The 13,852-nt window shown below is 36.8% G+C and overlaps 1 protein-coding gene across 1 annotated transcript in view; it reads right to left on the reverse strand.

Moving 5' to 3' along the window:
* Positions 1-13,852, reverse strand: part of INVS (inversin) — a 168,660-nt gene that overhangs the window by 141,614 nt on the left and 13,194 nt on the right. Inside the window, exons 3-5 of the mRNA XM_015812068.1 lie at positions 10,662-10,842; positions 8,268-8,377; positions 1,380-1,551 (exon numbers count right to left, since the gene is read on the reverse strand). Coding sequence (XP_015667554.1) covers positions 1,380-1,551; positions 8,268-8,377; positions 10,662-10,842 — 463 coding nt within the window. The remainder of the gene's footprint in view (positions 1-1,379; positions 1,552-8,267; positions 8,378-10,661; positions 10,843-13,852) is intronic.

Consider the following 13,852-nt stretch of genomic DNA (forward strand, 5'->3'; position numbering starts at 1 on the left):
AATATAGAAATCCATGTATATGGGAATGGATTGATGGCTGGATGGATGGCTTCCATCCATTCATGAAGCTATTTTGGCTTCATGTTTTAAATTTCTATCATTTTCTGATAGCAGACTTTTCAGCTTTTTTTCCCCAGCCTGAAAATAGAAAGCATGTACCCTTTGTTTGTTCAATGATTTTATATGGCCTGAGATTTTCAGCTTGTCAGTTTCAGTTCTTTTAAGAGGTAAGAATGATTTGCAAATACAGAAAGATATCATGAATGATGTTGATATAAATTAAATTTAATTAGTTTTTTTATCTTAATTCTTAATTTTAATTCTTTCATACGTTATTAGTATTTCTTTTTTTGCATTTTGTATAATATTACTTAATCCTGAAAAAATAGCATGATGCATATGCATAATGTTATGCCCAATGCTTACCAAGCTTTTTCCTCCATTATTCAGAACAATTTATCAGAAAGTGCTTTTTACCAAATATAAATAAAATACTTTAAGTTAATTTATACTGACTTAAATTGTTGTGATTGGGTAATAAGTTTGTGTATCATAAAAATCATTTTACCCAATTTTTTCTACCCAGATAATTTACTTAGATTTGAGAAGCATTAATGTATGCTAATGAAACAAAAGAGATTTAGAAAAGAAAAAGCTGACAAATTAATTTGACATAAAAAATCAACTTTCCTTATCAGAGCTCTGATTCTAGTATCTGGTAGCACTATATTAGTGAAATACAGAGCTAGGCAGGAGTATTAAATGAGGGATGGTAAAGTCATAAATCTTTTGTGTGATTCTTGAATAAGGTGTTCTCTAGAAAGTGAGAAAAAGTAAGAATGTACAAATATTCTTTTTGTCTAAGCAAATGATTTAAAATGTTGCACATTTAAGATTGTAAAAGATAATATTTCCAGAGGAATTTGTTAGTGTACTTAAAAACCCTATTAAGCATATCTGATAAATGCTAAGCTAATGACTTAATAGAAACAGAAGTGAACAATTGCTTATAATACAGAAACTTTAAACTCCATTCCTTGGGTCATACATGATGAGTCTTTGGAAAATTAATAAACTAAAAAATACATATAATTAAACAAACAATTGAATAAACTAATCTAATGTGGATAATAAGAACAATAATGTCTCAGAGCTTAGATGCTCTATAGCAACTATTCTCTCCTTTTAAATTATCTCAAAATATTAGTTATGCAGTTATATTCCTTAGGAAACAACAGCACAAACTATTATCTTTCCCTCTGTGGTGAATTGAGCAATTAGTATGTGTAAGTTATGATTGTAAATCTTAAGTGTAAATCATAAATCCTAGCTACACACACACATATGCACACACACAGGCACACACAAAGAGTTTTTACCTGTGCCACCATATTTATCTGCCACATTGATATCGGTGACCAGTTTCAGTTTTAACATTATCTGGATGACGTCATTACTACCTTTACCAGCTGCCCACATAAAAGAAGTTCTTCCCTCAAGATCTGAGTCATCTCTCACAGAAGGATGTTTAAAAAATGCTTCCACAGTTTCCTATAATAGAAATATTCACGGAGTATGGTTGGTTTTGAAATTACTTTGTAATATGATTCCATATTCAAATAATAAATGAAAACAATTATATATTTTTTGTAAACAGAGGAGGCATGCTGTTGGCCTGATTATTCTAGTTGGCAGGGTCCATGAGAAGGACTTTTTTTGCTATTGCCCTCTGAATATCTTGCACCCCCCCTCCTGGAGTGAGATTGGCCCAAATCCTCCTGACCTTTTGTAAGGACCTAAAGACCTGGCTTTCCCAGTTAGCTTGGGGCAATGGGGCGAGGAGCATTTCAGTGGAGATGATTGATTGAGTAAAAACAGATCTCACCTCCCCCCCATCCTGCCCCTGCCCTCTCCATTTGTAATTGGATTTTAACAGTTGGTATTAACATGTGTTACAGAGTATTGTACAAAAGTGTTAGGTAGTTGTGCAAAAATGTTGCAAATTAAGAATGCTTTCAAAAATAGAAGTGTTAATAGTTTATTTTTTATCAGTTAACAAAATGGCAATTAAAAGAACAGAAGAGAAATCCAAAGCAAATCAATAATTGGTGTAACCACCTTTTGCCTTCAAAACAGCATCAATTCTTACACTTGTACAAAGTCAGGGATTTTGTAGGATTAAAGTTAGATGTGTGATTAACCAATCATACCAAGCAAGTGCTAATGACCCTCAATTTCATATGTTGATTGAAACCAAGTCATTACCTGAAACAGAAACAGCTATGTGGTAGGCTTAAAACAGGGTGAGAAACAGTTAAACTCTGCTACTAAATATTGACTTCATTTGGATTTCTCTTCTGTTCATTTATGTTCCATTTTGTTAGTTAATAAAAATAAACTATTAATACTTCTATTTCTGAAAGCATTCTTAATTTAAATCATTTCTGCACATTTTCCTAACACTTTTACACAGTACTATATGTGTGTGTATATAATTGTAAGCTGCCAATAAATTTTGTAAATAAATTAATAAAAAGGTACTTGAACACCATTTTCTTTAAGGAAAAACATTATGTACTGTACCACTCTTCAACTCTATTAAATTGATAGTGATAGAAAGAAAATAATTGTTTAATATTCCAAGTAACATTAAAAGTGAATAAATACTATATTATAATGCATTTCAGTCAAATATAATTCGAATTCTCTTCAGTTTTTCCAATTTTTACTTTTTTTTCATCTATACAGGTAGTCCTCGATATGCCATTCCTTCAGTGATTGTTCAAAATTATGATGGTGCTGAATGAAGGGACTATATCTATGCAAAAGAAAATTTCTCTAAAACTCAGAAAATATGTTATCAAAATAGGTGATCAGGAAAAAAGCAACACAATAAAAAATCGCTAAATATTCAAAGTCAGTCTCAAAATGGAGAGGGTAGATAAAATGCATTTGAAAGTGGTACTTGTCAATTACATCCTGTATTATATATGGTAAATCCTTGACTTTGAAGAAGATGTGTTGTCTGTGGACGTGAAGGTGGTTCTGCAGTCCCAGTCTGGAGGCATAGAGTCTAGCTCAATGGGGCACTGAAAATCCATTGTTGTAGTAACTGTGGGTGTTATTCTGTGACTCTGCATTAAATTTTCTATCAGTTTTTTGTGGTGCCTATCTTCAAAGCCAGTGGAGATTTCATAGCATAAGGTTTGCCAATGAGTTCTATCAGCAGTCACAGCTCCTAGTTCTCTTGACTGGATTTCATAGTGGCATAGGGTTTCTTTCACAGTGTCTCTTGGAAAATTAATTGAGCAACAGATGATGCATATGATGGTCATCCATTCTAATGACATGTCTCACCCACCTCATCTGGGCTCTGATAATCAGGGATTCAATGTGGGTGGACTTTGCATGATCCAAGATCCCAGGTTGAAGACAGTCTTGACTCAAAGTTAGTGGGACATTTCGGGTTCATAAAAATCCTCCACCTGCTTAAAAGACAATTCTGGTGGCCCTCTCTAAAGAAGGACATTGAAAGTTATGTTGCCTGCTGCCCTATTTGTGCAGTCGCTAACCTTAGGCAAGGAAAAATGCCTGGGCTCCTACAGCCAGTAGCGAACCCTTCAGCACCTTGGAGAGAGATCTGTATGGCTTTTATTGTGGAGTTGCCCGAAAGCATGGGGAACACTGTCATTTGGGTTGTTACTGATTTGTTCTCAAAACAGGCCCATTTTATTCCATGTCAGAAGGTTCCGACTGCAAAAACTGGCCAAATTATTTGTGCAGCATATTTATTGGCTGCATGGAGCCCCACAGGGTATTTTCTCAGATAGGGGTGTCCAATTTACTTCTAACTTCTGGAGAGCCTTTTGGGATCTTTTAGATTCTGATCAAGGACTGTCATCTGGTCATCATCCTCAAACGAATGGGGGGATAGAACAAACGAACTCTGTTCTCGAACAGTACATTCACTGTTTTATTAATTATCAACAGGATAATTGGACTGATCTGCTACCATTTGCTGAAGTGGCCTATAACAATGCGGTGCACTCCAGCACTGGTTTCACTCCCTTTCAAGCAGCTAATGGACAGACTTTCACCCTATGCCTGAATTGCCTGCCACCAAACCTGCAATTCCTTCTCTTAAGGACTGGGTATATCAGTTACAGAACATTTGGCCTGTGGTTAGGAAAACCCTAGATGAAGCTAGAGCAGCATATAAGGCTCAGGCACATAAAAAAAAATGGAACCAAAACCTTTTCATGTGGGGGATAGAGTTTTGTAGGGGTGCAGAATATGGTAGACAGACGTCGTTAGCTTCTCTCAAGACATGCTTGTGACTGGTTCTTAGCGCCAACAGAGTTTACCTTTCCACCAGGTTTTTACAATCATTGCAACCCTCTAAAAAGCTAGGGCCAAAATACATCGGTCCTTTCCCTATTAAGCACATAATAAATCCAGTCACAGTAGAATTAGAACTCCCTAAGAGCCTGTGACAAATCCACCCAGTTTTCCACTGCAGTTTGCTGAAACCTGAAATTACATCTGCGTTAAGGCGTGCCACCATTCCTCTTCCACCGCCCATTATGGTGGAGGGTGAGCAGCACTTTGAGATCAAAGACATTTTAGACTCTCGCAAGAATCACAACTCTACTCAGTATTTGGTTGCCTAGAAAGATCTTCCTGCCTCGCAAAACGAGTGGATTTATAAAAAACACGTTAGAGCCCCCAGATTACTCAAGCGGTTTCATGCATGTTATCCAGATAAACCTGATTGATGTGGTTGTTTCCCTCTCTTTCCCTTCCCTATTTTGTTTTACAGGTGGATTTGTTGTTCTATTAGGGGCGGCCGTATGTAAGACCCTCTAATTTGCTTGCATGCCTTTTATTATTCTGTACTTTGTTTTGGGGTATGCCATTCTGGTGGGAGGGGGCTGGGGAATGTATTTGTCTTGCTCTGCCTTGTTCTGCTCTGTCCTCTGTGAAAGTGCCTCCATCCATGAGAAAGGAATGTGGCCTGAAGACATCTGCCTTATTTCCAGACAACAGAGCCTGGGACCATTGAGAAACAAAACTGAGAGAGACCTTGAAATGGGTGCTAAATCACCAGGTTTTCAAAACAACATAGCACCTATGGATTGGCTGGATTTCAACCAGACGATTGGAAACTGGAGGGAAGAGTTCTATCTGGGCATTATGATGTAACCTTTTGTGTACGAATTCTTCAGACCTTGCTTTGCTCTACTGCTATCACTAACTCTCAATAAAAGTTCCTTTATGATACAATGCCTGTTCCAAGAGTTCTACTTTTTTGGGAGATCTAGTTGAGGCAGATCCTTACGCTCCAAAAGATAGGCTCAAAATACAGTGGGATCTCAATATACTTGAACACTAGGCTCTATCTGACAAAATGAAATTCAATTGTGCAAGAAAAACAAAGTGCACAGGTATAGAATACTGAACTTGGCTCAATACAAGTAACTGCACGAGGAATCCATAAGTCCTAGTAGACAACCACTTAAATCTGAGCCAGTAGTGTGTGCCAGTTGCCAAAAAAGCCAATGCAGTCCTAGTCATAGAAGAATAGAATCAAGATCACGTAAAGTGTTAAGTACTGCTTTATAATGCCATGGTAAGGCCACTGTAAGGACCCGCTTCCAAACCTCTTCCCAAGAAAGCAGGACTCTTGGAACAATTTCATCCCAAAAGGATCTTTTATTAGGAGAAGTTGACAGCAGGCACAGAAGGCAGGATCTGAGGGGTTCCCGCGTGAATCAATAAGTTAAAAGAGCAAGAAGCAAACCCTACCCCAGTAGTCCATGCAGTCAGTTCAAAGGGGCCAATCCCCTGGTGTTGAATCTGCTGTGGGAACGGGGCTGATAAGGTGCTGTTCCCAAAGCTGTGAAGCTGTTGTTAGGTCTTTGCACCTAGTCTTCCGCAATGAGAGATAAGCCAGATGGCCGGAGGCACATTTCTTTCTCACCCCCAGAGTGGCATCAAGGGGGAACAGTTCAAAGAGCAAGCAAATAGAGGAAGCAGAGAGGATACATTGTAGTGGCTGAAGTGAAGTGAAGAAAATACATTGTAGTTCCCATAGTTCTCCCCTCCCCCCAGGAGAATGACAGAACCCACAGGAAAGAAAAAGAAAGGCTCCCTCCCAACATGTGGGTTCTGACAGCCACATTTAGAATATTTATCTAGTTTTGGTCACCAAAATATAATAAAATATTGAGACTCTAGAAAGAGTACAAAGAAGAGCAATAAAGATGATTAAGGGGCTGGAGACTAAAACATATGAAGAAGGTTGCAGGAATTGGATATGGCTGGTTTAGAGAAAAGAAGAACTAGGGGTTAAAATATTATATTTGAGGGGCTGCCACAAAGAAGGGTCAACTATTCTCCAAAGCACCTGAAGGCAGAATAAGAAGCAATGGATGGAAACTAATGAAGGAGAGAAGCAATCCAGAACTAAGGAGAAACTTTCTGACAGTGAAAACAATTAACTAGTGGAATGGCTTGCCTCCAGAAGTTGTGGATGCTCCATCATTGGAGATTTCTAAGAAGAGACTGGACAGCCATTTGTCTGAAATGGTATAGGATCTCCTGCTTGGATGGAAGGTTGGATGGAGGACCTCTGGCATCCCTTCCAATTCTATTGTTCTATTCTATTATTCTGTTATTCTTTCTATGATCATGGGATCCATCCTATCAATTCAAAGAAAATCTGGAATGGTATAGGATCTCTGGCCACAGACGGGAGTTGGCCTAGAAGACCTCCAAAATCACTTTCAACCCTCTTATTCTATATTCTATTTTATTTTTTTTATCTCATTACTTTCATTGTTTTACCAATGTATAAAATACAAAGAAAAATACAAAATTAAGTGAAGAAAAAAGAGGGGGGGGGGGAAGAAAATATGAGGTGCAAGGGAAGAAAGAAAAAAAAGCATTGACTTTCGACTCTACTTAGCACAGTACAAGATAACAACATTATAGCCTCAACTTTTTACTTTTACACATTAGCATATAACTAGCCATTTCTATAACAACAAATCTTTCTAAGCAGTGAAACCAAAGTTTCATTTTTTTATCACAAGCACAAAATCCAGAAGTGATATCCAAATAAAAATATAATTAAATATATTCTCCTATTTGAATAAAACAATCAATTTAACCATTTCTGCTTTATCTTTCTTGCTGTGGAAATTATATATACCGTATTTCTATTTGCACTTAATAATCTTTATAAACTAGTACCATTTATATTAACAAATTTTACCGGAGGGGGAGGGGGCTTCATGATGATTCAAGTGCATTATATTTATTGTAAATTTTCTAAATAGACAAACAAACAAATAAATAATGAACTTTATTTCTGTTATTATTACATTGTATTAGATTAGACCAGTGACTTTCTGCTTCTAAGAAAATGGGAAGGAAAAGAGACAATCCTAAACTCAGCCTTCCAGCAAAACAAACCAAAGACCCAGCATGTTGAGGAAGTGCTGAGAAAAAGAGAGGGAGGGAGAGACCAAACCAACTCGTCACTGCACAAATCCAGCAGTCTTGGAAAAGGTGCAAATGAGAGAGGGATTCCCTTGGAGACAGTGCTTAAGGGGAAATGTAGCTTCTCCCCTCCTCCCTCTCCAATTGCAAGCCGGGTAGAAGCGCATTTGGCTTGCAAACTTGAGAGCGCACAAAGAAAGGAGGAACACACATACACACACACACACCAAATTAAACCACGAAAAGCAGGCAGGATGTTGCCAAAACACGAGGCACCTGGAACATCAAAACAAAAGCAAAAAACTCCAGTTGAAGTGCAACGGAGCCTAGCAATCTTAGAAAAGGTGCAGATGAGAGAGAATTCCCTTGGAGATGCAGTGCTTAAGTAAAAATAGCACACCTCCAACTGCATGGCCCGGTTCCTAACTGGCTGTGGACCAGTATCGGTCTGCGGACTGGGGGTTGGGGACCCCCGATTTAGATCACTCCCTTCAAGTTAGCCTCATAGAATAATTTTTTCTTCTTGTATACATCCCTATTTTCTATGTTTTAAATATATCAAGAAGGAAAACATAGTTTGTCTCAGAAATTTTTCCAATCAAAAAGAACATTGGAACAAATGAAATGATAGCAAATACTACTTTCACCTTAAAAATACTGTTTCTTCACAATCTTTAATATGAAAAAACACAGCCTTAATAACTAGACTAATTAAAAAGATTCAGTGTTATGACATTTTCAAATAAACTATTTATCTCACTTACAGAAAAGTTGCTTTGTGCTGCATAATGTAAAGGTGTTGCCCCTTGACTATCAGAAAGGATTGTTCCAACTTTGTTTCTTTCTAAAAGAACATGGACAATCTGTGCGTGACCTAAAAATCAAAAGCAGAAAAAGCACATATTTATGAACGATATATAGGTATAGGTATCTGTTACACCATCACAGAACCTTAAAACCAAGAACTGTAATTTTTATACCATTTATTTGCAGGTGAGGGTTGTAAATTCACATGGTAAATAGCAACATCTTGTTGATAACTTACTGGGCATAGCATTGTTAATAAAACAAAGTGTATGAAAATGAATATCGGTGTTCTTCCCTTTTATTATTGCTGTAATATGTAAACTTATGTAACCTTTATATTTCTTATTTTATTGTTATTACTTGAACCAATATAATGCATTTTTATATTTGTCTGAGAGCATAATAAATTTATTATTAAAAATGCAGTGAGAGCTTAAGCCCTTTAGTTGACTCTACATAACAAAACTTGCAATACCAAGATTATACATCTACCTCAACCAAACACCTGCACTGAAAAATGAAAGCCTCGTCCTCCAAATCAAATTCATAGGGGCAAAATTATTTTTGAATCTCATTCTTGAAAATGTAATCCAAGAACAAACTCTTCTGATTGCTTATCCCTTTTCCAAACTGCTTTCCTAACTCAAGTGTTTTCCAGCCTGTTTAAAAAAAATATTTATTCCTTCATTTCATAAGGAAATGAAGATATTTTCAAAAGTTACAGTTTGAAATGGCTAGCTTTTAAAAAGTCTGGTTATAAGATTCTATATAAAACTAAGTGCTTTTGCATTATGAAGTAAGTCATCATCTTTCATCTTGAAGCTTAGATATATCCCACCTTGACTCTTCAAAAGTTGCATTCTCTTTGTGGAAAGGCTAAACTGATTTACAAAAATATAGACCAGAACTCTGATCAAGTCCAGAACAATTGATTGAATAATACAGCATTCAGCTATTTATAAAACAGCAATAGCACTTATATACTGCTCCACAGTGTTTTGCAAGACTCTCTGAGCAGTTTACAAATGTCAGCATATTGCCCCCAACAATCTGGGTCCTCATTTTGCCAGCCTCAGGATGGAAAACTGAATTAATCTTGAGTTGGTTAGAATCAAACTCCTGGCTGTGGGCAGAGTTAGCTTGCAATGCTGCATTCTAACCACTACAATACGATAGCTTCTTAATTCTCTAGAATTGTCAAGAATCAATGTATGGTATTAATGACTGATTTGGCAATCTGTTTTTCCAGCTTAAATCCCTTCATAAAGCTCATTAAGGCTGTCCAAAATTTTAGCCCATATTATTAACTAAACCTTAAGTAACTACGTTTGCTCATATTTATCCTCTGCTGTACAGTTTTTGCTTTACCTACTGAGTAGCAATATGGAAATTATGATTGCAAGGATCCTCAAGTCAGATTTTAATAATGTAAAATACTGGGTAGCAAAAGATTTTATATTATTCAAAACAATAAATGAAGGGAGAAAATATGGCCTCTGTTTTGCTATACATTTAATTATTCAAAATAACATTTTCTCATTTTCACCATGGCTCAAATTACTATGAGTGGGTATCTACAGTGACTGGTAATTCCAGCCATTAAGAATTGCGACTTCTTTTCAGGGCAAATTGCATGATTTGTTGCTGCCTAACATTAAATTTTGGAATGTTTTGAGATAGTTCTAAAATTTTGTGTGAATATTTTAGAAAGTAGTGAGTTAAAGGAGGGCAATTTCTCAAAAGGGTTGAAAGAGCTAAGACAAGGGGGGGGGAATGAATCATTTTTTCTTTAATTTTCTGTTTCTTTCTCCAGCTACAATGGTACTGATGCTGTTATTGGGTACTTGTCAAAACTCAAAAGTGCTTCTCTCTGTGGATATAGACAACAAAATTAAGTTAACACTGGAAGAGTCATTAATTCAATAGTATTTACCCTTCCACTACTACTTTCTTAAACCCTGTAATTTATCTGAATAGTAGGTAGAAGAGAAAATGGACAGAGGTTTAAATCTCTCCTTCATATTATCTCCCTCGTATTCTGTGCTACTCAACTAACACAGATAAAAATAGGTAAATAGTATAAACAATCAATAAGGACAGTCTGGGGTCTTGGAAGATTCTGAAAGCTATACCCCACACAAGATCCATATATAGATAAATTGAACTGCATGAATCAATGGATTAAGTTAGTATAAGTTGATCTCATGATCATATTTTTCTGTATTTTTCAAGGCAACCTCCTTACTACCTATCTCAGGATGCAGGGTCTTAATTGAGAAAAGCAATATTCCACAAAATTAAGTGACAAATATGCTCAAAAGGGTAAAGAATTTCTACCATTCATAATTTACCCAATAATGCTGCCCAGTGAAGCGGAGTTCGAAATAAATTATCATAAGAAGACACGTTGCAACTTTCATAGGAAGTCAGCAGATCAACAACAGCTATATTCCCATCGGCAACTGCAAAATGGAGGGGAGTTCGTCCTTCATAATCTTGCCAGTTTAGCAGAGATTCAGTTGGTGCAGCATCCTGGTTTATAAAAAGGCCAGTTAAAAAGATACAGTGAACTTTTAGAAATGGCAATAGGTATTTAAAAAGTTCTATTGGAGTTCAACCAGTAAATCAAGTAAGACACTATTTTAATTAAAAAAAATATTAACTGTACCTATTGATGGTAATTAAAATTCTTCTTTAGAACAAAATTACATTTATTACTTAAGGCAATGGTAGGCAACCTAATACCATGAAATTGTATCACCAAAGTGTGGTAGTAAATTGCCAAATTTTGGTGTTGCCATTTTTAAAAGGCTTTTTGTGCAAAAATAAGGATAGACATGAAAATGGATTGCCTCTAGAAAGATGGGTGTTGAATACTCATCCCTATCCTTAAAAATAGGTTGAAATTGTGCTGCTGAAATTTAGGGCAAAATAGCCAAGTTTTGGTAATAGAATTTGGGGGTAAAATATGAAAATAAGATACAGAAATGGAAAAGAAACTCATGGGGGATCAACTGGACATCTTTATCATTAATCTGCCCAAGCTCCTCCAAAATCAAGAAAAAACCTGGGCAAAATTCTCAGTTTGTAACTTTTTAATGGCACTTCAGTTGGAAAGTAAATTTGACTGACTAGAAGTTGTCCATCCATATTGGAGGTGGGCACTATTCGTGCTTTAATGTTATCACATTTTACAATCTATACTTTTTTATTTAACATTAGTAAATTTGCATTCTAACCAACGTCTCTAGATATTAAAGTGTCTTATGCTACTGATAAAATACAATCAATATATAAAGGTATACAACCATCCTCCATAACAAGACCTGTCATCTGATGTTTATAGAAAAAAATGTTGGTAGTAAGTGGATGGATTGAAACAGTTTAGCTAAAGGTTAATTTAAAGTCTCCTCCCACCTCCCTCCAGCTTTTGGTAACTCTTCATGCATTATACTGGATCAGTTTCAGTTTGTGAATCCCAGCAATGTGGAAAGTTGGATCTATATATTCCACCATGTTTCCTCTGGATCTTTGTCTAATCTTGCTTGTAATTGTACAACAGTTGTACTGTTGATTTTTCCTTGGTTAGCCTAAAAGATAACCAAGATTTATTGTTTGGTATTTGGCAAAGCTGAATTGGAAGCCACAATTGTAGCTAGAGAATAATATATTTGTACTGAAGTAAGCAATTTGTTAATAGTAGAACTGAAATCATACATACATATTCCCTTATTCCCCGTCTTCTACTCGTTTTGTATGACTTTTTCCAGGCAAATTTACATATTTTCCTAGCATAACTGCACTTTTCTTAAATAATTTCCCCCATATCTGAGGATTACAGGGACATATAGCATAACATAACAATATTTCTAAAAGGATAAGGTTGGAAATATCTTTTTTTTAAATGGCCACCTGTAATGAGGAGCAGCTTGCCTTTTAAATCAAAAGCCAATCTGATGTGCCAAAGATGGTCACCTGATCCCTGAGGGCCAATAAAAGAAAAGAAGGGTTCCATTAGATTTTGACAGAAGAATTTGATGTGATGGTTTTGGTGAGAAGGGTGGGTGGAAATCTGGATGAGAGGTTTTCCTTAGACAAAATTGAAAGTTAGTATAGTTAAAATTGCTTTAGGGTTGTTTTTTTTAAAACAAAAAACTACTGAATGTGTTGCATGTTTAAATTTATTTTTTCTTGATAACTTTATTAAAGTTTATTTTTTCTTTCGATCCTAGCCTTTCATTACCAATCTCAGTTTGGCCAAGCTACAGACGTCTAAAATTTTGTTTTGATTTCCTTTTTTGTATTTAACCAGACCCAGGATAGAATGAGGATTTTCTGTTTAATTCTCTGCTGGTTCTCTGGATTGAAGGGAGAAGCTGGTTTATAATAAAGAGATGGCAACAGCCAGGAGACCAGTCACTGATGGACCTCAAAGAAGAGGCTGTTCCATCTTGAAGGTGCTCTTTTGCCCTCATTACATAATCAACCAAATTCCATTGATATTTTTCTGTAATTTGTCTTTGATTATCTCCAGCATAGTTAATACTTTATGAAGTCAATTGATCTCGCTTCTATTTCTATCTACAAAGGAATTTATGCACCTAACAAAATATGGATTTTATAATTTAAACAGAGGACAGTGGGGAACAATGATTATCTCCTTGTTTGTTTTTTCAATATGCCTATAAAGCCCTGCCTCATCTATCTCCTCAGGAAAGCATGACTCTTGAAACAGCGTTATTTCAAAAGGATCTTTTACTGAGAGAAAATGATTGCAGAGAAGTCAGGCAGAATCTGAAGTTGCCCTGGCCTTTGCAAGTGCCTTGTGCACCACGGGCCAGGTATTATTTAACTGATCTATCCATCCTTTTAAGGAGGGGATTGTGGGGTCTTTAGCTGGCAGCTCAGGCATTGGTTTAAAATCTTGCCCCACTACCACTCAGAAAGGTGTGAAGCTTGTGCTGGTGTGTACAGCGTCGTTGTATGCTATTTCAGCAAATGGCAGGAGGTCGGTCCAGTCATCCTGTTGGTAGTTAATGAAGCACACAGATACTGCTCTAGAACAGAGTTCATTCATTGTGTCCCCTCATTCGTTTGTGGATGGTGACTAGAACTAAGTCCTTGGTCAGTTTCTAGGACCTAGGACTGTGGTGGCGAACCTATGGCACGCGTGCCACAGGTGGCACTCAGAGCCCTCTTTATGGGCATGCGCGCCATCACCCCAGTCCTAGGCCTTCAGCTGGGTTTTAAAAAACCTTTTCGCTTTAGGCCTCCACCGTCATGTACAAAAAAAGGTTCAATCAATCAATTTCAACTTCTCACAGGAAAAAAAGGTCTCGCAAAGTTGGAATTGATTGATTGAACTTTTTAGTCCCACCCAGTCTGCTGTTACCACCGCAGCCACGCCCACCCAATGGGCCATGCCCACCCAGTTGGCCATGCCCCCAGCATCCGACGATACATAAGTGGGTTTTGGGTTGCAGTTTGGGCACTCGGTCTCTAAAAGGTTCGCCATCACTGACCTAGGAGGTCCAAAAAAGCT

The sequence above is a fragment of the Protobothrops mucrosquamatus genome, unplaced genomic scaffold (assembly GCF_001527695.2).
Source record: "Protobothrops mucrosquamatus isolate PMUCROS unplaced genomic scaffold, P.Mucros_1.0 scaffold66, whole genome shotgun sequence".
Lineage (NCBI taxonomy): Eukaryota > Metazoa > Chordata > Lepidosauria > Squamata > Viperidae > Protobothrops > Protobothrops mucrosquamatus.